General features: G+C 39.1%; 1 protein-coding gene and 1 long non-coding RNA gene across 3 annotated transcripts in view; both read right to left on the bottom strand.

The window, feature by feature from the left end:
• The window catches only part of LOC114149444 (excitatory amino acid transporter 3-like), a 28,423-nt gene extending 4,721 nt beyond the window's left edge, over positions 1-23,702 (bottom strand). The window contains exons 1-8 of one of the 2 annotated variants that reach the window (XM_028025303.1): positions 23,517-23,684; positions 21,798-21,941; positions 21,367-21,459; positions 20,767-20,878; positions 4,285-4,327; positions 4,138-4,188; positions 2,999-3,186; positions 1,493-1,600 (exon numbers count right to left, since the gene is read on the bottom strand). In XM_028025303.1, coding sequence (XP_027881104.1) covers positions 1,493-1,600; positions 2,999-3,186; positions 4,138-4,188; positions 4,285-4,327; positions 20,767-20,878; positions 21,367-21,459; positions 21,798-21,941; positions 23,517-23,571 — 794 coding nt within the window. In that variant the 5' untranslated portion in view covers positions 23,572-23,684. Of the gene's footprint in view, positions 1-1,492; positions 1,601-2,998; positions 3,187-4,137; positions 4,189-4,284; positions 4,328-20,766; positions 20,879-21,366; positions 21,460-21,797; positions 21,942-23,516 lie in introns of both variants that reach the window. The other variant, XM_028025313.1, reaches the window with a different exon arrangement.
• LOC114149455 (uncharacterized) lies at positions 15,657-17,475 on the bottom strand. Its single transcript, XR_003596506.1, has 2 exons — positions 17,434-17,475; positions 15,657-16,024 (listed from the first exon to the last, which is right to left on the bottom strand). It is a non-coding gene; the product is annotated as an uncharacterized LOC114149455 (long non-coding RNA).
• Positions 23,703-25,067: the final 1,365 nt, after the last annotated feature.

Genomic DNA, 25,067 nt, shown 5'->3' on the forward strand with positions numbered 1-25,067 from the left:
TCAGGCTCTATAGAGCTCTGCTAATGAGACAATATTGCACTCAATTTTACTGAAGCAGAGTGGCATCTAAATGTTGCTGGACACTGACCCTTGAGAACTGGAACTTGAGACCATTTCTGTCTTCCAGAGTCTAGGGATGTTTCATTTTAGCTTTAGTTGCAGTTTTAGAGTCGTTGTGCTGAAGGAAGATGGACCTCGCTACAAATTTTCTTCCAGAATTGACCTGTATTCAGCTCACACTGTATGTGTATTAATATACTGTATTAATTGCGTCTACTGTCCTCTACTCTTTAAGTCAAATAAATTTACCGAGTGTAGATTTTGAACCTAAATGTATGGGTTTGTTAAAGATAATTACAGTAGTACATTGTGCTAACTTTTTCTTAATTTTGTCAAACCTCCAAGAGTTGATTAAACTAGAGATATTAGGTTAACACCAAAAAAAAAACTGAAAGAAGAAAAAGACAGGAGTGGGAACGATTTCCCAGGGTGCTTAGTGGCATGTTTTTGGATCCTGTGTTGCACCATAAGTGAGATGGAGGAGCGCTACATTGATATGATTCTTATTTGTTGTCAAGGCAGAACAATCTGATGCTATCTGCAGTCTTTGTGTTTGAGCTGGGTTTGATCTCAAATACACAACATCAAGTAATGCCCAATAATCAGTGACTGATTAGTTAGCATAGCCAGTTATCCTGGCGTGCTCATGTCTACCCTTAGAGTTGGTGCCCTGGGCAGTTGCCTGTGTCATCCATATATTAAATAACCACTATGCAGAGCTGCACAGGAATCTGGTAGACCTGTATGCTGGTCCACCCCTTCTTTTGGGACATCTTGATTTATTTAATTGTGGCATGATTGGTTTTATGCTATGGTCCAAATTAAAGGTACATTATTTTCGCTAATGTTTATGTGATATTTAGTGAGCTCCAATGCTATGGACCAAATCTTCCTTTATCAGTTGAGGTTCTGCAGTAACTTCTATTCACAGCCGCTCACCTCCAGCCCAGATCCTGTCAGCAGTGGCACAACGAGAACTGATTTTGGTAGTTCAGCTCAACTATGTAAAGTCCTTAACCCTCTTCCTCTTCCTTATCTTGGGATATTGTTTTAGAAACGGAGCCTGATTTAAACGTCTCCTCAACTTTCTCCCTGACCTGTCTGCTGAGTTTCTTGGTGTTCATGATGCCGCTTGTTCACTAAGGTTCTCTAACAAACCTCTAAGGCCAAACACAACCTCTGAAGGAAACTGCTTGAACTGGACTGGATGTTTGGGGTTTATCAGCGTAAATCAGCTGACAATAATTGTATTCAAAAGAACGGGTCTTTGCAGCGTCTTCATCCACTAAACATAAAGAAGGAGAAAAATCTCAGTGAAATCAGTGCTACTGCTAACTGTTTTCTTTCCTTCTTGTGTAGAGTTCAGTGCTGCCATCTCATGAGCAGTGATCTCAATTTGGCAACAAAGTTGAAACAGACAAAGTGGACATACCCCATACAAACCACCCCTGCAAACTTCACAAGTTTCACGGCCTCTCGCCAGTCTTCCACAGTCAACACACTGTCTGTAATCAGGAACAAAACTCCAATTGGCAAATACCTGAAACAAACAAAAAAACAAAACAAAAAAACGGTCAAGAAAAAAGGTTAAAGAAATGGGTGTCCAAATTTATTTTGATTAACTGTTTGTCAAACAGGTGTCCTGCGAGGATGATAAACATTCTTTTCTGTCTACTTAGAAAGATAAAGGTAACTATTTGCATGATTTATTTATGTTGATCAAGCAAGACTGTTCTTTGTTTTATTTACTTACATATTTCTTTGAAACATAAAATCTAAGTTAACTTAATTTTGTAAAGCAGGTTAAACAGAACTTTGTATAAAGCACTCGACATGTTTAGTGTAAATGAAATATGCAAGTTCACTGTAAAATCTAATTAGGAATATGGAATATTAAATATGGAAAGAAGTGGTAGTTTGTTAAATTTGTAATTTTTTAAAGATTTTATTAGTTCTTTGGAAAACTACATTCGGGGCAGACAATCAATGACAAGTATTACGGCAATAAAATATTACACAAACTGTTCCTTCATGGAAGTTGTACAAATTCTATTTAGTCTATTATTTACAAAAATTCAAAATTCATGTTTTGTCTTCACTTTTTTCACCCAAGGAGTTTTCCCAAATAAAGTTTTTAACCAATGTAGCCACACTTTTTGTTACAGTTGTTTTTTTGTTTTTTTTGCTACTGTCAGTGTTAATCTCATCAAATGTATTTTTTCTGCCTACGTCACCAACAACAGCATTATTCTTTGTTAACCTATATACATTAAAAAAAACAGAAAACATCATAGTGCATATTTTATTTTTCAACACAGAATCTGCTGGACAAACGTTCAAGACTTTCTCTTTGGTTTGCAGGTTTGCTTCAGCAGGAATGGAGTAAGGTCTGAGGATGTCCTGAACGTTAAGCTTTAACTTAATTTAACTTCATATTTTTAAGTAGACACAGCAGAAGATGTTTTTATCAGTGTACTTCAAATCACAGCTGGTCCCGCAGACATCAGAGTGCTTGGGAACTCTGATGACTTAGGTTGGTGTTTTGAAATACAGAAAGAAACACAGTAAAGATAACAAGACTGCTTTTTGTTGTGTGGATGAACTTAAAAAGATAGGCTCTTGGTACTTAAACAATTTATTATCTGAAAAATGTTTTACAATGTCTTGTATTTTGAACAAATGCTTTTGACCTCAATACTGTATGTATTTGTGTAAAGACACAAACTAGATTTTTCTTTTATTGTTGATTTCACAGTTTGAGTTATGTTAAATTTACTTAATCACAGATTCATTTTTCTCAAAAACAGAAATCACATGTCTTTGATATTATGATTTACCCTTACGTCTGACCTCGACTAATTAAGGGAACATTTTGTGCATTAAACATGTATCTAATTTGGTAAAAAGCGTAAAATTGTATACTGAATTGTAATCTTACCACACGAACCAGTGGACTATGATTTTTATTGCATCGTTGATGTATTGAATGACATTCACAGTGCTTTTTGCCTGGTCTCCCACCCTGTTTAACAAGATGCCGATGGTGAAAGACCAGATGATCAGTCCTAGCATGTTGGCTCCAGGAACATAGGTGCCTATCAGTCGCATCTCACTGTCATTGCGTGGCTACAAACACAAATATGCTGTCTTTCACTCTCCAAGAGAAATATTGTATGAGCACAACAACATATTCAACAATACATATCACTTTTCCACAATAAGTCTAACTACAGTCATTAACTTTGATGTATTTGATGTTTTATTTGCATTTATTCTATAAAAGACCAATCCAAAGTATGGCATAATGTATAAAAATAGAAAAAAACGTTCTTTGAGTATTTAGCTATGTAACCCCTCCAGTAGCCCTACACATTCAGTTATCCACATGTATGCTCACTTGCTTTTCTGTTACAGGGAAGCAATTGACAGTCTTAGGAATAGGAAGATGGATGGCACGAAATCCCAGACAATCTAGGATTAAAACTTGTTTTAGGGGGCCAGAAGACTTGAGAGTTGAGACTAGGAAAGATCTTTCCCTTGGAGCAAATAGTCACTCTAAATATACAACCAGATCTACAATGGATGGGTTTACGTGAACGCACAACCATCTATTAGATCGTTATGGTCAAATCCGGGCCTAAATACAACAGAACATTTGTGGCAAGATGTGGAAATTGTTCCACCCACTGCCCAGAGAAATATTATTGTTGCGTTAACTGGTCTCGTCTAAACCAATAGTGCAAGTGTTTTGAGAACAAGTGTGTTGCTTGTCTCTGCGTTCCCCTGTGATGTGCCCCTCCTCCTACTCAATGACCGCCACAGAAAGCCACAACTGCCCCTGAGGTGAGCTGAAAAGAAACACCACCTCTCCTTTCATGTTTTAAATTAAAGCCATCCAGATTTTCTCTTCCTCTTCACAGTAAAGTACTCTTTTGCGTTGACTGACTGCTTAAAACCTAAACAAAATACTTAGAAGTTTGGGGTTGTAAAATGACAAAATGTGAAAAAGCTCTAGTTTATCAACGCTTTTTGGAAGGTGTTCTAGAATAAGAACAATGATCAGAAGAAAATACTCACCACGTAGGTTATAGTTTGATCTTTTGTGACATGAACAATCTCAGTCTTGTACTGAGAAAAAAAAAAAAAAAGAAGAACTATTTGGAAACCTTCCAAACCCAACATAGGAAGTTGCACAGTGAGCTGTGGTTCTGAATAAAAACATACCTGCTCGAAGAAAGCCTGAAGGAAGCTCTCTGGAAACATGTTCCTACGTGAGTAAAAGGAGAGTCAGAAAAAACAAACAAACAACTGAGCTTGTAAATGTAAAGGACACAAAACCTGAGGCCATTATTTTCACCAGAGTTCAATATGATCATTTCACATCAACCAAGACAGTTTTAAATCATAGTTGCTGATAAAGATAATCTCTGTTTTAATTTCTCTATGCAGTAAACTGAATATGCTGAAAAGCAGGAATATTGTGTATGTCATGTTGGTGTCTAACTTTTTTACACACATGCAGAACGACCACAGGAGAGACAGAAATCAGTAAAATGATATTTATTGCAAACAAATGGGTAAATGGGTTCTGGAACGGGCTCACTGCGACGTCTGTTCATTGTTGTGGAGGACTTGTTCGTCCGGGAGGGTTGATACTGTAGGTTCGAGGCTTTGGTCTCCTAGTGTGGGTCCTTACAGAGATCCTGGTTCCACGAGAGATGGTGGAGGAGGAGCGGCTCGAAATCCAGTCGAGGGTTCTGCGTAGTGATGTGCCGAGGCTTCGAGGCGTGTGTCGAGTAATGGAGGGGGCGTTTCCGTAAAGCGCGTATCAAAGCTTGCTTCATTTAGGGGAGGAGCCGAAAACGATGACGTCCGAAGCCTCGCTGCCCGGCTGTACCACGTGACTGCTTCGGGAAGTGGCTCAGAGTTTGGCGCGGGGTTTGACAGCTTTAGAAACCCCACAGGCTCCATTCAAAATGTGGGTTGTTGTAGGCGAGTTGAGGTCAGTTGAGAGAGTGGATAGAGTTTTGATAGTTTGGATAGCAGAGTTTGGATAGTGGTTATTTAGTTTGAGACAGTTAGTTTGGTGTTTGGAGAGTTTAGGAGAGAGAGAGAGAGAGAGAGAGAGAGAGAGAGAGAGAGAGAGAGATAGATAGATAGATAGATAGATAGATAGATAGATAGATAGATAGGAGATTTAGGAGCGTGAGGACAGGATAGGAGTAGGATGGAGCCGGCGAGAAAGAGGAGGATTTCTCCTATGTGGGAACATTTTGATTTGATAAGCCCTAACAAGATAAGGTGAACTGAACATTTGCAGATGCATTAGGTTTGCTTATGAGGAACTGTATTTTTCACTGTTTCTTATTTTCTGTAAAGGTGAGGTGTTTATTGTCCTCCAAGGAGTTGGGGTACAATAATAACACCTCATCCATGTAGTGTCAAAAAAGAGAAATCGTTTGAAACCAAAAACTGTGGAGAAATTGTTGTTTCTTAATAAAAATGCATGAAATCATCCAAGTTACACAAGCATTAGCCTATTCACTACCCCCTCCCTAGTTTCACAAGCACTTTCACTGTCCTCTGCCTGATTAAGCCCAGGCCATTTTTCTAGAGTCACAGAAAAACTTTATTACACAACATGCCATATCACATGACACTACTATTTTGGGAATAATTACACACAGAGAATACATTCAAACAATATTTTATTATACACATATGTGTATACATAATTTATGTAGACAAATGATTTCGTCCTACACCTTTTGTGAAGTCATTCCCAAGAGCCATAATAGACAAAAATTCAATGCATCACATGTGTTAAGATACAGCTGGCTGTGATTATACACCTGGCCAGTAGGTAGTTTCGTGTGCACATGAAGCTTCAAGAAATGAACCCTTTCTCAAACCAGTTGGCTCAAGTGGTTCAATGCCTCATGAGGCTTCATCTCACCATCACTAGTTCTGCGGTGGAGGGCGGACAGGTAAGTTCGAGTGCGGTGGGACAAACGGAGGTCCGACAGCCAGCTGAAGATATGTGGAGTCTGCTAGGGATCAGACGGAGGAGATGACAGTGGGGCTCGGGCGACCAGTGGGTATAATCCACGGCGTCACGAAAAAGGGAATCAAAGAAACCAAAATGGAATCTTCTCGGGAACTCACGAGGAAACACCTGTACACAGGGAAACAGCAAAGGATTACTGCGAGTAAATCTAAGGAAAGCACAAAGAAATAGCTCTAGAGGGCTCTGGGTACCATTACTGGCATAACACTCAGGCGATGAAGTGCTGGCAGTCTGCTCCTTAAAAATCCCGGAGATGATGAGCTGATACAATACAGGTGCGCTGCAGCGTGGGACACCCCTCACCATGGCAATGGCCACTGGTGCCCTCTAGTGGGTAGAACAGTGAAGCAGCAGGCGAAAAAAAAAGAACCCACAAAAACCGACCAAAAACCCCAGAACCTAACAGTACCCCCCCTCAACGGTCGCCACCTGGCGGCCGAGATGAACAGGAAGGGAGCGAAGACCGATAATCATCAATAAGGGAAGAGTCAAGAATAAAAGACCCCGGGACCCATGAGCGTTCCTCCGGACCATAGCCCTCCCAGTCGACGAGGTACTGCCAACCGCGAAACTCGCCGACGGGAGTCCACAATCTGGCGGACGGTAAAGGCTGGACGGCCCCCCACGATTCGGGCGGGAGGAGGGGGCTCAGAAGGAGGGCATAAAGTGCTGGTCTGGACAGGTTTAATCTGAGACACATGAAAAACGGGATGGATACGGAGGGGAGCAGGAAGGCGAAGACGGACAGCAGAAGGACTAATGACCGATTCAATGTCAAATGGACCAATGAACCTGGGGGACAGTTTCTTGGACATGGATTTCAAGGGGATATCATGGGAAGACAACCAAACTTTCTGACCGGGTGTGTAGTTGGGGGCAGGAACCCTTCTCCGGTCAGCCATGCGTTTATTCTGGGCGGAGGTGTTGTGGAGAGCATTAATGGTGTCTTTCCAAATTCTGTTGCAGCGGCGGATGTGATGTTGGACCGATGTGACTGCAATGTTATCTTCATCTGAGGAAAGTAGTGGTGGCTGGTAACCTATGGAGACTTCAAATGGGGAAAAGCCAGTAGCAGCAGAAATGTGACTATTATGTGCATACTCGACCCACGGGAGAAATTGGGACCAGTCAGAGGGGTTGGTGGAGGTGAAGCAGCGAAGTGTAGATTCCAGTTCCTGATTCATTCTTTCAGTTTGTCCATTGGATTGTGGGTGGTAGCCAGAGGTTAAAGATACTTTGGCACTGAGTGCTGAACAGAAGGATTTCCATACCTGAGAAACAAACTGTGGACCGCGGTCCGATAATATTTCCAGAGGGGTACCATGGAGACGGAAAACATGCTTGATCAGGAGCTGGGCAGTCTGGAAGGTGGTGGGGAGCTTTCTGAGGGGAATGAGGTGACATGATTTGGAAAAACGATCAACGATTGTGAATATAGTAGTCATACCTTTAGAAGGAGGCAAACCAGTGACAAAATCGATGGCTATGTGGGACCAGGGGCGTTTGGGTATGGGCAGCGGTTGTAACAGGCCAGATGGAGGTTGGTGTGATGACTTGTTCCGGGAGCAGACAGAGCAGGCTAGGACGTATTCTTTCACATCTTTATGGACAGATGGCCACCAAAATCTCCGGTTTATGAGTGACACAGTGCGATAAATGCCTGGGTGTGCTGAGAACTTGGAGGAATGAATCCAGTGAATGAATCGGGCATGGACTGTGGAGGCATAGATCTTGTTGGAGGGGCAGTTTTCTGGGGCCGGTTCAGATAGTTGAGCTTGTTTAATAATATCCTCGATCTCCCAGGAAATGGCAGCAACAGTACAGCTGGGAGGAAGGATTGTGGCTGGAGTTTTCACAGAATCATCGGGTGAATGAAGACGGGACAGGGCATCCGGTTTGATGTTATGGGAACCTGGGCGATAAGAGATGGACAGATTGAATCAGGAGAAAAACAAGGACCACTGTGATTGCCGAGGGTTTAATCTTTTAGCGGACTGCAAGTAAGAGAGGTTTTTGTGATCTGTCCAAACCAGCACGGGGTACTCAGCTCCCTCCAACCAATGCCGCCACTCCTCCAAGGCTAGCTTTATGGCCAGCAGTTCTCGGTCGCCCACGTCGTAATTGCGTTCTGGGGGGGATAATCTGCGGGAGAAAAAGGCACAAGGGTGAGTCTTATTGTAACGGTCGGACACTTGAGATAGAACAGCTCCGACACCGGTGTCTGAAGCATCTACTTCAACTATGAACTGTCTAGAAGGATCAGGTTGGATCAGAATGGGAGCATTGAGAACAAGGTTTTCAGTTTCTTGAAGGCAGCATCTGCCTCAGGTGTCCAGCTGAAGGTGGTCTTTGTAGAGGTTAGGGCGGTTAATGGTAAGGCCATCTGACTGTAATTCCGGATGAATCGACGGTAAAAATTTGCAAAGCCGAGGAACCTCTGCAACTGTTTCCTAGAGTCAGGCGTAGGCCACTCCACCACCGCTTTGATTTTCTCCTCCGTGGGTCTTACCTGTCCGCCTTCGAGGATGAATCCGAGGAACGAGACTGATGACTTGTGAAACTCACATTTTTCGGCTTTGACGTATAATTTATTCTCCAAGAGGCGTTGAAGAACGAGGCGAACATGACGTCTGTGTTCGGTGAGGGACTTGGAATAAATCAAAATTTCATCTAAATAGACAAACACAAAAACATTCAGAAAATCCCTAAGCACATCATTTACTAGTGCTTGAAAAAACGCTGGGGCATTAGACAACCTGAACGGCATGACTAAATATTCAAAATGCCCAATAGGAGTCTTGAAGGCTGTTTTCCATTCATCACCTTGCCGGATGCGGAGGAGGTGATAAGCGTTCCTAAGATCGAGCTTAATGAAAATGGTGACATCATGAACTGGTTCGAATGCTGATGAAAGAAGAGGTAAAGGATACTTGTTCTTTATAGTTATCCGATTCAAACCTCAATAGTCTATGCAGGGTCTAAGTGAACCGTCTTTCTTTCCCACAAAAAAGAAGCCTGCCCCCAAGGGAGAGGAAGACTGACGGATAATTCCTGCAGTTAAGGATTCCTTAATGTACCTCTCCATTGTCTCACGCTCGGGTCGAGATATATTATACAAACGACTATTAGGTAGAGGTGCTCCAGGGAGAAGGTCAATAGCACAGTCGTAGGGGCGATGCGGTGGTAGGGAAAGAGCTTTAGTCTTACTAAAAACTGACACCAGATCATAATACTCCGCTGGAACGGATGACAGGTCGGGTGGATCTGGAGCTTGGGGGTCAGACTGTGCGGGACCTGGGGGGGCAGCAGATTGGAGACAGGTGAAATGACAATGCGTAGACCAGGACTCAATGTGCAGTTCGGACCAGTTGATGTGAGGGTTGTGTTGTTGTAGGCATTGGAATCCTAGAATTATGTGAGAGTTAGAGGAGGGAAAAACAAAAAATGAAATGAGCTCTCTGTGATTTCCAGAAATAAGAAGGTGAACGGGCTTGGTTTTGTGCGTGATCTTGGGTAGTGCTTTTCCATCAAGAGCTGAAACACGGAGGGGAACTGTTAAAGGTACAGTTTCGATTGACATCTGTTGCACAAAAGTGGAGTCGATAAGGTTCTGTTCACATCCTGAATCGATAAGAACAGATAGTGGAATGGATTGGTTATGGTTACTTAGCGCTGCTGATAACAAATGTCGAGGAGATTTCTTCTCCTGTAGATGGTCCGCCAGCCTCCTCTCTTCTACTGGTGGACCATAGATTTTGGCCGAATTGGGCAGTGGGCGATATAATGGCCAGGTGAACCACAATACAGACAGAGATTTGAGGTTAACCTCTTTTGCCTTTCTTCGGGAGTTAGGCGGGTCCTGCCTATTTGCATGGGTTCGGGTTCTACGAGGTTTGGTGGAGATGACTTGGAATGAGTTGACAAAGAGGTTGGCACGGTTCTGATAGGATTTCTTCTATTTCTCTCCTTAGTACGGGACCGAATTATATTATCTAGATGGATGGTTAAATTGATTAGTTCATCTAAGGTTTCCGGTTCGTCTAGGACGGCGAGCTCATCCTTAATGGGCTCACTTAGGGCATGAAAATATGCACTTTTTAGCGCAGCAGTATCCCAGGTCAATGAGGCAGCCTTTATTCTAAAATCAACAGCAAAGTCTGCCACAGTTCTCTGCCCTTGCTTGATCGCCCATAATTCGCGTGAGTTGAAAGACTTATCTGAATCCTGGCTAAACACCAGCTTGAACTCTTTTAGAAAGTCATTAAATGTGCAGCCGAAATTGGTGGGATCTGGCTTCTGCCCAGTTTAAGGCTCGACCTGACAAGAGGGAAATGACATATGCGATCTTGGCCCCATCATGGGAGAAACATTGAGGTGACTGATTGAAAACGATTGAACATTGTAAGAGAAAACCCCTGCATTTGCTTGTATTACCAGAAAAAGCCTTTGGAGTTGGAGTACGGATCTCTGAAAACGTGGGACGGACTGGCAGAACGGGAGCCGCAGCCAGTGGATCTGGAGCGGTGATCGGTTGAGTAGAGTGCTGCAAATAATCTGTTAATTCAGCAAGTCTTTGATTAGTCTGAGCTTGACGAGAACTTAATTCTCTTCACGCAGATTCATGGGACTGTATGAGAGAATGCTGCTCTGATAAAGCTCTCCTAATGGCGTCTGCAGGGTTAGTTTGTTGGCCTGAGTGTTCTGTCATGTTGGTGTCTAACTTTTTTACCCACATGCAGAACGACCACAGGAGAGACAGAAATCAGTAAAATGATATTTATTGCAAACAAATGGGTAAATGGGTTCTGGAACGGGCTCACTGCGATGTCTGTTCATTGTTGTGGAGGACTTGTTCGTCCTGGAGGGTTGATACTGTAGGTTCGAGGCTTTGGTCTCCTAGTGTGGGTCCTTACAGAGATCCTGGTACCATGAGAGATGGTGGAGGAGCGGCTCGAAATCCAGTCGAGGGTTCTGCGGTGGAGGGCGGACAGGTAAGTTCGAGTGCGGTGGGACAAACGGAGGAGCGGTCCGACAGCCAGCTGAAGATATGTGGAGTCTGCTAGGGATCAGACGGAGGAGATGACGGCGGGGCTCAGGCGACCAGTGGGTATAATCCACGGCGTCACGAAAAAGGGAATCCAAGAAACCAAAATGGAATCTTCTCGGGAACTCACGAGGAAACACCTGTACACAGGGAAACAGAGAAGGATTACTGCGAGTAAATCTAAGGAAAGCACAAAGAAATAGCTCTAGAGGGCTCTGGGTACCATTACTGGCATAACACTCAGGCGATGAAGTGCTGGCAGTCTGCTCCTTAAGAATCCCGGAGATGATGAGCTGATACCACAGAGGTGCGTTGCAGCGTGGGACACGCCTCACCATGGCGATGGCCACTGGCGCCCTCTAGTGGGTAGAACAGTGAAGCAGCAGGCGAAAAAAAAAAAGAACCCACAAAAACCGATCAAAAACCCCAGAACCTAACAGTGTAAACTGCAGCACTAGAAGAAAATTCACAAAAAATCAGAAATGCAAAACGCAACGGTGTGAAATGAAACATCAGACTCATCCCCTGTCTGAAGCAACCTCAGTCTCAGGAACTGAGAACTATCTGCCACCAAGCTTTAGCTTAGCTCGCAGCCCTCCACGCGTACCCTGCCTTTGTTTGCGTTCTCGGTGCCATCAGCGCGGACTGGCCAGAAAGTGCGACCAGCCTCTGGTGTTGTGGAGATCTCTGGGATGAGTCGGAGATAAAACTGTCAGAGTTTGGAGTCAAAATGTCCAGAAACTCCTGGTTTGCTGTAGAGCAGCAATGCCAAGCAATTCTGACTGAATAGTCCGGTGTTATGCCCAGAAATGCATGCCTGCCGAGAATTGCATCCCCTGTCGCGGGAGCGCGCATCGCTCTAAACTCTCGCATTTTAATGAGGAAACGGACTGAAATATGACCGAAGACGAAACTTTTAAAGATATTCGTAACAATATCACGTTTCTTAAACATGTCAGCCTTAAAACGGTGGGTTTTATATTGCAGATTAATTGAAATAAATACGGTTTTTACACATTTATTGAGACAAATGAGTCGAACGTTTTTCAGTCCGTGTCTGAAGAAAATGCTCTCCGCATTTGGTTTGAAATTTCCCGATTTTTCTTTTAACATCATATTAGCTTAAAGTATTACAAAACAGAGGCCCATTATGTAGAACATTTTATATCATGCTTAACTGTCTAGCATATTAATGTAGAGGGGATGCATTTTAATGACTGAGCCTGCCAATATTTGTATCCCCTGTCTATTGTTGATATGAAACGTATAGCAGTTGCACAGAGAATAAGTGTCATTACGTAGAAAAGGTGAAGTCCCTCTTAACTCTTCATTTCTTCAAGTTAGCAGAGGGATGCATTTTCTGGCATAGCAAATTATTACCTTGCCAATATATGTAGGCCTTATATATTTTCCACAAATATAATTCTACTGATACAAAATGTATACCAGCAGTTCATAAAACAAGTGTGATTGTATAGAAAAAGTAATTTCACTCTTGACTCTTTATTTCTCCATGTAAGCAGGGGATGCATGTACAGCAAAGCCTATTATTAGCCTGCCAAAATATGCATGGCCTCTCCATGTTCTTCAAATATTATCCTATCGATATAAAACCCATACCAGTAATTCATAGAACATCTCTGATTATGTAGAAAAGGTGAAATCCCTCTTTAATTCTTTATTTCTCCATGTTACCAGGGGAAGCATTTTTTTGGCAATATGGATGTCGAGCCTGCCAAAATATGCATGCCCTACCTATTTTCCTCAAATTTTATCCTATTGCTATGAAATTCATACCAGCAGTTCATACAACTACTCTGATTATGTAGAAAAAGTTATTTCACTCTAAACTCTTTATTTATCCAAGTTAGCAGGGGATGCATTTTTTGGCAATATGGATGTTGAGCCTGCCAAAATATGCATGCCCTATCTATTTTCCTCAAATATTATCCTACTGATATGAAACTTATACCAGCAATTCATAGAACAAGTGTGATTTTGTAGAAAAAGTTATTTCACTCTTAACTCTTTATTTCTCCATTTAACCAGGGGATGCATTTTACGGCAAGGCCTATCATTAGCCTGCCAAAATATGCATGCCCCCTCTATTTTCCTCAAATATTATCCTATTGCTATGAAATTCATACCAGCAGTTCATACAACTACTCTGATTATGTAGAAAAAGTTATTTCACTCTAAACTCTTTATTTATCCAAGTTAGCAGGGGATGCATTTTGTGGCAATATGGATGTTGAGCCTGCCAAAATATGCATGCCCTATCTATTTTCCTCAAATATTATCTTATTGATTTAACACTTATATCAGCAGTTCATAGAACAAGTGTGATTTTGTAGAAAAAGTTATTTCACTCTAAACTCTTTATTTATCCAAGTTAGCAGGGGATGCATTTTTTGGCAATATGGATGTCGAGCCTGCCAAAATATGCATGCCCTATCTATTTTCCTCAAATTTTATCCTATTGCTATGAAATTCATACCAGCAGTTCATACAACTACTCTGATTATGTAGAAAAAGTTATTTCACTCTAAACTCTTTATTTATCCAAGTTAGCAGGGGATGCATTTTGTGGCAATATGGATGTTGAGCCTGCCAAAATATGCATGCCCTATCTATTTTCCTCAAATATTATCCTACTGATATGAAACTTATACCAGCAATTCATAGAACAAGTGTGATTTTGTAGAAAAAGTTATTCCACTCTTAACTCTTTATTTCTCCATTTAACCAGGGGATGCATTTTACGGCAAGGCCTATCATTAGCCTGCCAAAATATGCATGCCCCCTCTATTTTCCTCAAATGTCATCCTATTGATATGACATTCATACCAGTAGCTAAGAGGATAAGTGTAATTATGTAGAAAAGGTAAAATCCCTCTTGACTCTTTATTTTTTCAAGCTAGGAGGGGGATGCATTTTTTGGCAATATCGAATTTGAGCCTGCCGATATTTGCATGCCATACCTATTTTCCCCAAATATCATCCTATTGATATAAAACTCATACCAGCAGTTAAGGGAACAAATGTGATTATGTAGAAAATGTTATTTCTTTATTATCGCTATTGCAAGGATACTGAAGGAAATAAATCTGACAATGCATCTTTGCTAAATGTAAAGCATACACAAACCATTTTTATTTTGGTTTAACATAAAAATTAAATCACTTTTTTTCATTAATTTCAACAAAAGAATATTCATAACAAAAATTTTTGGAAAACCAATTAAGTCAACAAAAATTATGTCACATGTTTAAACTGAAAATCCACTGAACTGCAGTCATTAACGAATTAGATTGGTACAAACATAAAATCTATAAACACATTGCACAGCAGTAGTCTGTGTCGGTTTGTGGGACCTTAATGCAGCCTTGATGGTACCACCAGTTGCATCTGTCACATGTGATCTGTAAATAAATAATACAAAATGGTCAAATAACAACATAAAGAATGTTTTTTTTAGTTCCTTATCTGTTTACTGAAGGTGATATTGGGTTTTGCCAACATAAAGCTTCTTCTTAATTATGAATATATGATTGGTAGAACTTTATTTGAGGAGATGACAGCATGTTCCTGACATGTATGGAGGTAAAAAAAATTCTAGGACCACAAGCAACTGTGTTTAATGTTTTACGACTGTACTTAAAAAAAAAAAAAACTTAAGCTACTTCCCACTTACCTGCCTTGGGTGTTTATTTATTTTATTATGATTTATTTTTGTATATCTACATACTTTGCAACTATTTTAAGGATGGTATATGGTTTGCTTGAATTGATTTTTCACTGCATTACATTGTTGTCTTACCCACATGTGATCTTCTGTGTCCTCACTGCCACAGTGTCTGCAGAGTCTCCACTGACTCTACAGAAAAACAAACCGCATCTTTAAATCAATGTTATAAAATAATCTTAATGGTATTTTTTTTTCTTTTAAATAATTCCATTTGTTAGTGTTCTTTTGAAAGTGGAACAATAATCCTCTGTGTAGATCTCAGTCGTCTAATCATCCCTTTTTGATAATGTCTGGTCTCATAAACAAATACAAGTAATAGAAACTGTACATCATATTGGCATATTAGGCAGGCGCACATGGTGTCTGTCTATTCATGAATTGAAACACACATGTATTTAAGGTATTTCTGGGATTTATGGTAAAAGAAAGCATCACTTAGTGTTTACCTTTTTATAATTTTCTCCAACTTAAGCCACTGAAAGTATAAAAATGGCATTCAGAAAATTTTAATATGTCTACATATATATGTGTATACATCTTGTGAAATTTGTCATTTTGTAAATGTTAATTTTATGAAAATACAGTAATGAATATAATGGTTCACATAATACATCTCATTCCAGTTTTGTACTTTCACAAACTGCAAGTCCTTTTGCTTATTAAGTTACATTAAAGCTACTCAAGAAAAGTGTAATTGTATCCTAGAACAATTTTAAGTTTGTTGATTATGTTTTTTGCCTCAACAGTTATTGGGCTGTGTTATGTGTAATTTATTTATTAGAGATCAAGGCCAGGTGTATTGAAATGTTCTTCACTAATTGAATTTGACATAAACACTAACATGATTGTACTTCACACATCTGCAAAGTTCAATATTTTAATATTTCTAATTAGATAAAATAGCTGACCTAACACAATTTTTTTGTGCGTGCATGATTTTACACACAACATAGTATCCCACCCACATAGGAACTGAATAAAAAATATGTCAAAAGACACCTGATTCTGAGAGAAGTGTGGAAGAAATGTTGAGTCTCATGGTATTAACAGCTTCTGCTGCTGATGGAAAGTTCAGGTCCTTGTTTTCCAGTATGCACTCTGCAAACTGTAAAGGCAAATATATTTTTTTCAAAAAAGAAAGAAGAGTAACAGCGGACTCATTACAAAGACAAAATATTTGTCAAAGTATTAGATTGTCATATAGAGGTCATGACATTTATGAATAATTTAACATTTTTGCTATACTTATTTCAGACTCTTTCCATTGTCATTAAAATAAATCAACCATGTAATAAAGCAATATAATTCATAAACTACATTATATTTCAGGCAGAAATGCAGTTTAAGTTGTTAAGCCAAAGCTGTTCATCATCTTAAAAGTTCTACTCCTACAAAATAGCATTAGATTAATGGCAATGTGATTATTAGAAAACCACTTTCATATTAATCTTTTTTTCACAACATCAAAAACGTAAACAAGCATGTATACCAATATATTGATATATAATTCTATCTATCTTCAGACATAGATAGATATACATGTATGTGGAAAGAGACAGAACAGTACACATAAAGGTTATATAAATTGATTTGTAAACAGACAATGTTCTACATTACATAAGAAATATAAGTAATCATAGTCAAGTATATACAGTACAAACCAAAAGTTTGGACACACAGTTGTGTCCAAACTTTTGGTCTGTACTGTATATATATATATATATATATACTGTATATAAAAACATAAAACCACGGCTGCCCAAATCACGGCAGAATTAAATGTGCACCTCAACTCTCCTGTTTCCACCAAAACTGTCCGTCGGGAGCTCCACAGGGTCAATATACACGGCCGGGCTGCTATAGCCAAACCTTTGGTCACTCGTGCCAATGCCAAACGTCGGTTTCAATGGTGCAAGAAGCGCAAATCTTGGGCTGTGGACAATATGAAACATGTATTGTTCTCTGATGAGTCCACCTTTACTGTTTTCCCCACATCCGGGAGAGTTACAGTGTGGAGAAGCCCCAAAGAAGCGTACCACCCAGACTGTTGCATGCCCAGAGTGAAGCATGGGGGTGGATCAGTGATGGTTTGGGCTGCCATATCATGGCATTCCCTTGGCCCCATACTTGTGCTAGATGGGCGCGTCACTGCCAAGGACTACCGAACCATTCTGGAGGACCATGTGCATCCATGTATATATATACACTGCTCAAAGAAATAAAGGGAACACTCAAATAACACATCCTAGATCTGAATGAAAGAAATATTCTCATTGAATACTTTGTTCTGTACAAAGTTCCATTTGCACAACAGCAGGTGAAATTGATTGTCAATCAGTGTTGCTTCCTAAGTGGACAGTTTGATTTCACAGAAGTTTGATTCACTTGGAGTTATATTGTGTTGTTTAAGTGTTCCCTTTATTTTTGAGCAGTATATATATACTGGTATATATATATATATATATATATATATATATATATATATATATATATATATATTTAAACAGCACTTACTTTAAGCGCAAACACACCACATGAAACCACATCTTGCTGGATGGCATGTTATACTGTTTCACATTTCCACATTGACACTTTCATCCCTTTGCTTCTCATAAATGTCCTTGTTGAGAGGATAAAATGTTAAATTAACATTCTAGTTATCCAATTATGACATTTTTTATTATAATAAACAATAATTGTTCTTGTTTTTCTCACCTTGTTACTTCCAAGCACCTCTTCACATCTTTTTGGGACTCTCCAAGTGAGTTAAGGAAACCTATTGTTATGAATATTCTTTTGTTGAAATTAATGAAAAAAAGTGATTTAATTTTTATGTTAAACCAAAATAAAAATGGTTTGTGCATGCTTTACATTTAGCAAAGATGCATTGTCAGATTTATTTCCTTCAGTATCCTTGCAATAGCGATAATAAAGAAATAACATTTTCTACATAATCACATTTGTTCCCTTAACTGCTGGTATGAGTTTTATATCAATAGGATGATATTTGGGGAAAATAGGTATGGCATGCAAATATCGGCAGGCTCAAATTCGATATTGCCAAAAAATGCATCCCCCTCCTAGCTTGAAAAAATAAAGAGTCAAGAGGGATTTTACCTTTTCTACATAATTACACTTATCCTCTTAGCTACTGGTATGAATGTCATATCAATAGGATGACATTTGAGGAAAATAGAGGGGGCATGCATATTTTGGCAGGCTGATAATAGGCTTTGCCAAAAAATGCATCCCCTGGTTAAATGGAGAAATAAAGAGTTAAGAGTGGAATAACTTTTTCTACAAAATCACACTTGTTCTATGAACTGCTGATATAAGTGTTAAATCAATAAGATAATATTTGAGGAAAATAGAGGGGGCATGCATATTTTGGCAGGCTAATGATAGGCCTTGCCGTAAAATGCATCCCCTGGTTAAATGGAGAAATAAAGAGTTAAGAGTGGAATAACTTTTTCTACAAAATCACACTTGTTCTATGAATTGCTGGTATAAGTTTCATATCAGTAGGATAATATTTGAGGAAAATAGATAGGGCATGCATATTTTGGCAGGCTCAACATCCATATTGCCACAAAATGCATCCCCTGCTAACTTGGATAAATAAAGAGTTTAGAGTGAAATAACTTTTTCTACATAATCACACTTGTTCTATGAACTGCTGGTATAAGTTTCATATCAGTAGGACAATATTTGAGAAAAATAGAGGGGGCATGCATATTTTGGCAGGCTAATAATAGGCTTTGCCAAAAAATGCATCCCCTGCTAAAATGGAGAAATACAGAGTTATGAGTGGAATAACTTTTTCTACAAAATCACACTTGTTCTATGAACTGCTGATATAAGTTTTATATCAATAGGATAAAATTTGAGGAAAATAGATAGGGCATGCATATTTTGGCAGGCTCGACATCCATATTGCCAAAAAATGCATCCCCTGCTAAAATGGAGAAATACAGAGTTATGAGTGGAATAACTTTTTCTACATAATCACACTTGTTCTATGAATTGCTGGTATAAGTTTCATATCAGTAGGACAATATTTGAGAAAAATAGAGGGGGCATGCATATTTTGGCAGGCTAATAATAGGCTTTGCTAAAAAATGCATCCCCTGCTAAAATGGAGAAATACAGAGTTATGAGTGGAATAACTTTTTCTACATAATCACACTTGTTCTATGAATTGCTGGTATAAGTTTCATATCAGTAGGACAATATTTGAGAAAAATAGATAGGGCATGCATATTTTGGCAGGCTAATAATAGGCTTTGCCAAAAAATGCATCCCCTGCTAACTTGGATAAATAAAGAGTTTAGAGTGAAATAACTTTTTCTACATAATCAGAGTAGTTGTATGAACTTCTGGTATGAATTTCATAGCAATAGGATAAAATTTGAGGAAAATAGGTAGGGCATGCATATTTTTGGCAGGCTCGACATCCATATTGCCAAAAAATGCATCCCCTGCTAACTTGGATAAATAAAGAGTTTAGAGTGAAATAACTTTTTCTACATAATCAGAGTAGTTGTATGAACTGCTGGTATGAATTTCATAGCAATAGGATAATATTTGAGGAAAATAGAGGGGGCATGCATATTTTGGCAGGCTAATGATAGGCCTTGCCGTAAAATGCATCCCCTGGTTAAATGGAGAAATAAAGAGTTAAGAGTGGAATAACTTTTCTACATAATCACACTTGTTCTATGAACTGCTGGTATAAGTTTCATATCAGTAGGATAATATTTGAGGAAAATAGAGGGGGCATGCATATTGTGGCAGGCTAATAATAGGCTCTGCCAAAAAATGCATCCCCTGCTAAAATGGAGAAATACAGAGTTATGAGTGGAATAACTTTTTCTACATAATCACACTTGTTCTATGAACTGCTGGTATAAGTTTCATATCAATATTATAATGTTTGAGGAAAATAGGTAGGGCATGCATATTTTGGCAGGCTAATAATAGGCTTTGCCGTAAAATGCATCCCCTGCTAAAATGGAGAAATACAGAGTTAAGAGGGATTTTACCTTTTCTACGTAATGACACTTGTTCTCTGAGCTACTTCTGTAAAGTTTCATATCAACAGGACAATAGACAGGGGATACAAATATTGGCAGGCTCAGAAATTAAAATCATCCCCCCTACATTAATAGACTAGACAGTAAAGGATGATATAAAATATTCTACACAACGGGCTTCTGTTTTGTAATGCTTTAAGCCATTGTGTTAAAAGAAAAATCGGGGAATTTCAAGCCATCTGCGGAGACCATTTTCATCAGACGCTGACTGAAAAACGTTCGACTCAGATGTTTCAATAAAGCTATAAAAACCGTATTTATTTCAATTAATCTGCGAAATAAAACCCACCGTTTTATGTCTTACATGATTAAGAAACGTGATAATGTTACGAATATCTTCAAAAATGTCCTCTTCGGTCATATTTCAGTCCGTTTTCTCATCAATATACGAGAGTTTAGAGCGATGCGCGCTCCCGCGACAGGGGATGCAATTCTCGGCAGGCATGCATTTCTGGGCATAACACCTGTTAAAGGTAAATAGAAAATCGGTAAACAGGTAATTCTTGGGAGACCCCGAGCCTTGCGTTGTTCACGCGTCACCACAGTTAAATGTAACATTCACAAACATTATGATAAGTAACGGTGGCACTTGACAAAATGTAATGCTTTAATTGTTGCCTGTGTGTTCTCTGACTTTGAATTTTGTGTTTTTATGATGTAAAACATCTTTAACTGCCTTGTTGCTGAAATTTGCCATACACAGTTAAACTTGAATTGGATTGAACTGAATTGAATTAAACACTTGTCCTCTCACCTCAAGAGATCCATTAAGACCACGTGCATGGAGAAGGGAACGGAAAGATCCGGTTCTCCACTTGCATGCTGTGCTCCCACACCAGGCCTTGTTGTGAGCACCAGAGACATTGCTGCAACACAAAGTCTCAGGCAGGATGCGAAAAGCAACTAGAAAAATTGCTGTTCCGTGCAAAACAGCCGTGAGAATGCATATCTGCAGAATGAACACTGCAACAGATGCCAGAAAGAGTTTTGAAAAAACTGGAGAGACAGAAATGAAGGAAGTTAAAGAGAGAGACAGGCCAGAGGAGGGCTGAAGACAGAAAGACCAGAAGAAAGCCGAACGCAAACGGATCTAAGCGCAGCAGAAGAGGGAAACACAGGGAAGAAAACAATCCTGGAGACATACCTGTGCTCCGGGAAGGCTTGAAAGAAAACTGCAAGATCTACAGCAGCGACACTAATATTTGCTCAAATATTTGCTACATTTTGATGCATAAATTGTTTCTGCAGAGTGAAAAATGTATGCACAGCAGCATTTTGATGAATGCATTCTCACTTGATAACACAATAGACACTATGACAGTCTATCAATCTACACTGCACTTTATAAAGTTACCATAAGATGAAGCATAAACGGTAGAGAAAGAGACGTAGGCTCCTGTGATCAAGGCTACTTTCCTGGACATTTTGGTGTTTAATCCAGTTACTCCTGAGAAAAGAGAGCAGAACCAGAATTTCATGTTGTGCCTGAGCGAGGAACAGGACAACATCCTAGTTTATGTAATAATGGCCTAACAATAGTCTAAGTGTCTGAACTGATCTTCATCTTCTAACACCTTTTATTTCTTGTGAATGATTTATTTCTTATTCACAAGAAATACACTCTTGTGAATTAGACTCGTCGAGATCTAGATGCTTACATAAATAAGTGTTTTCGGGAACATTCATACAGAATATCCACAAAAAATAAGTGAGAGAGCACCTTTTATATCTACCCGCATAACAATAAGTTAATACATTGAGAATTTAGATTTAAATGTAGCTTGCCTGCAAGCACGCTTGTCACAATGAGGGGGACAGCGAACATCTGAAGCACATACAGAAGTATATTCCCTGGTATTTTGATCCACTCTTTCATAACCCTATTGCGTAGGCCAACTGTTAGCCTCAGCAGAAACCCAATGCCTACTCCTATGGAGCAAAAAATAAATTAAAAAAATCACAGTCATAACAGGTATAAGAAACCGGCACCAACAAGATGTGAAAACAGCCTTCAGTGTGGAATACTTTATAGCAGCTGTGAGAAATATATGGAAGTGCTTGAATATAAATGGTAAATTACATGCAGCTATATTTTTTCAAAGTTTGTTCAGTTTATTTTCGACAGTCAACATTGTACCCCGATGACTAATTAGTAAAACAGAGTCTGTCATTTAATTTCTAAAGATGGGTAAAAATCGTGACTAACTCATTTGCACAATAGATTCAATAACTGGAGGAAAATAAATGAAAGTTGGCAGAACAAACAAGCTTCACTGTAATAATAGAATAAATAAGGCCCACAATCATATTCAGTAAGTTAGAATATATGTTCTAATGAGACTTGTTTATTTTCAAAACTACCTTTTAAAAATAACCTTAAACATACTGTTTTTTATTAAGCCCATATCTTTTGAACGACACCCTCTAATATTCTCGCTTATTGATTTTATTTATACTTTATTCAGTGCATCCAACAGCTCATGTCCATTTCAAAGCTTAACAAAATAAATAAATAAGTAATAAAATCACCCAATACAGTAGCACTCTTTGAGAGGGCTGAGAGAATGGGAAGCAGAGTAGCACATTTTTTATTTTTATAAAAGAGTTATTATTATATTTGGGTGTGCTGTAAATGGGTTCTACAGCGGTGTGAGTGGGGCCAGGAAGACAGGAAGGCTGGAACATGTGACAATGACACCGTCCAGTTCTCGCGGTGGATCAAATCTCGAGATTTGGCGAGATTTGTGGCGAGATTTGACGATGAAAACAAAGTCATTGTGGCGAAAGAAGTCATTTGACTGATGCCACGTTTCTGTTTCACCGTCATGCTGAAGAAATATCCAATAAATCAAATGATGAAAATTTGAAGAAAAATAAATAAATAAAGCTTTTCAACCAAACAACCCTGCAGACGGAGTCAACCTGAACAGCGTATGAGAATTTATTTACCAATTTGTATTGTAAGAAATTTGTAAGAATCCACCTGGGAAATTAGTTGATTATGGATGACCACTGGTGTGTGATCTAAGACTGCCTTTGGGACGAAAATAATAACAATAATAATAATAATAATAATAATAATAATATGTTCCTGTGATTCTTGGACATCCGGAATTGTTACTCGCACCACTGAAGATTTTTTTTTAAATGTGTTGTTGGTGGTTAAATGTGATCTGAATTGAGGCAAAAAAAAAAAAAATTGCTGTAGCATCATAAAATCTTAACGTGTAATTGTTTGGTGTAATACAGCGTAGTAAGCGGCACTTCTTTAGCGTCAAGAAATATTAAACATTTCATTTGCATATTAAACTTAACAAATGTCAAAGTACGTTTTAACTTATTTCAGTTAAATCCCGGGTTAAACACGTCTACGTAACCGCCAACCTCCGTCTCACCAGCAATTCCACCACAAAAATAAATTAATTAATAAAACTGCATAAAAATCACAGAATGCTTGGCAGTAGCAAAAATAATAATAATAATAATAATAAATTTAGTCATTACCTGAGGCGACTGACAATAGGCAAAACACCTGAATTAGACTGTCTTTCTTTTTCATCGTTTCTCTGTGGTCCAGTCAGACACACGCACCAGTCTATCGCAGCCGTTCACGACAATGTTTTGGTGTCCAATGCTAGGTAACTGGATGAAAGTTGTCCCACTTTTTAAAAAATGCCCCGGAAAGTATATTCTGTCTGGAAAAGCCTTCCCGCGTCTCCTTGGATACCTTGATTTAGGTTCAAATGCTAAACAATGTTAGTATTCATTCTAAGAAAAATGAAAAAGACAACGTGCTTCCACTGAACTGCTTGGTTTAGTGGATGTCCAGTGTCAGGACACTGGACATTTTAACAGTCTGAGAAATATTGTTGACGTACTTTACAGTGTTAGCCCACAACACAAATGCCAAGAGTCGTTTATAGTAATAACGTGAATAAAACATTTTCTGTTGAAAGGAGGGACGGGTGATGTGATTTGTTGCTCAGTGGGAATTCATGGAGAAATGTCAAAGAACTTAACTGGTGAAATGACTAGGATGACGTTTGTGTTTTGAGAGATTTAAGATAATCTGTTTCATTCTCGGTTTTATTCCATTTAGAGTTTTGAATGAAAGATAGGCATGTTAAATGATACAAAAAAACCAAACAAACAAACAAACAAAAAACCCCAAACATGTTTAGTCTCCATGGTAATGGTAATAAAAAATAATCATTTGAAATGTATTCTAACTTTAACCGTCAGCTCTTTGCAGCTGTGGATCTCGTAACCCAATGATCACCTACAAATGATGCATTTGGAAGAGTAAAAGTGCGACTTGCTCAGAGGACATTGTGACTTTATATAAATGTTAAACATGTTTTAAAAGCTCTTTATTTAAAACAATGAATAGAAGTTTTCAACTGAAGAAATAGATTTAAAAAAACACTGGATACATTTCGAAACCAATTAAACCCTTAGTTTCGTGGAGGAGTCCGTGGTTTTGCAATTTTAGAAAAGAGACCAATAAGAAAAAGACCAATAAAAAAAAACACGTAGATACTGAAATAATTAACAAAAAAATCTGTTTTAACTGTTTAAAGATAAACAATATATTTTGTTTAATAGGCAAAATTAGGTTTACTTTCCGAGTACGCACGTCTGATTTAATAAAACTGATCTAACGCACTTTAACCACTAGTTGGCGCCAAAACACTTCTCCTCATAGTATCCTCAATCTGTGAGACGTACTTCAGGCCCACAAGTCAGCCAGCATCAGTGGTAAACACTCACCATTTTAGATTTTTACTGGTGCTGATTTATGACGCATGTCATAAAGGATCAGACTGTCAAGAAGTGCGGGTGGTGAGGCAGACGCTGTAGACCCAGGAATGCGATAAATGAATGATTTTAATGAATAAACTCAGTCCAAGACAACGGGCAGCACGGCCGAGCAGAAGCCAGGGCTCGACGCCGGTAGCAACCGTTTAACCAACGGACAACACGAAGGACTCGGAACAGATAGACGAGACGCCAAACGAGACGAGAACCCGACAGAGACGCTGGGACACAGGTGAC

Source organism: Xiphophorus couchianus, chromosome 1 (genome assembly GCF_001444195.1).
Source record: "Xiphophorus couchianus chromosome 1, X_couchianus-1.0, whole genome shotgun sequence".
Classification (NCBI taxonomy): domain Eukaryota; kingdom Metazoa; phylum Chordata; class Actinopteri; order Cyprinodontiformes; family Poeciliidae; genus Xiphophorus; species Xiphophorus couchianus.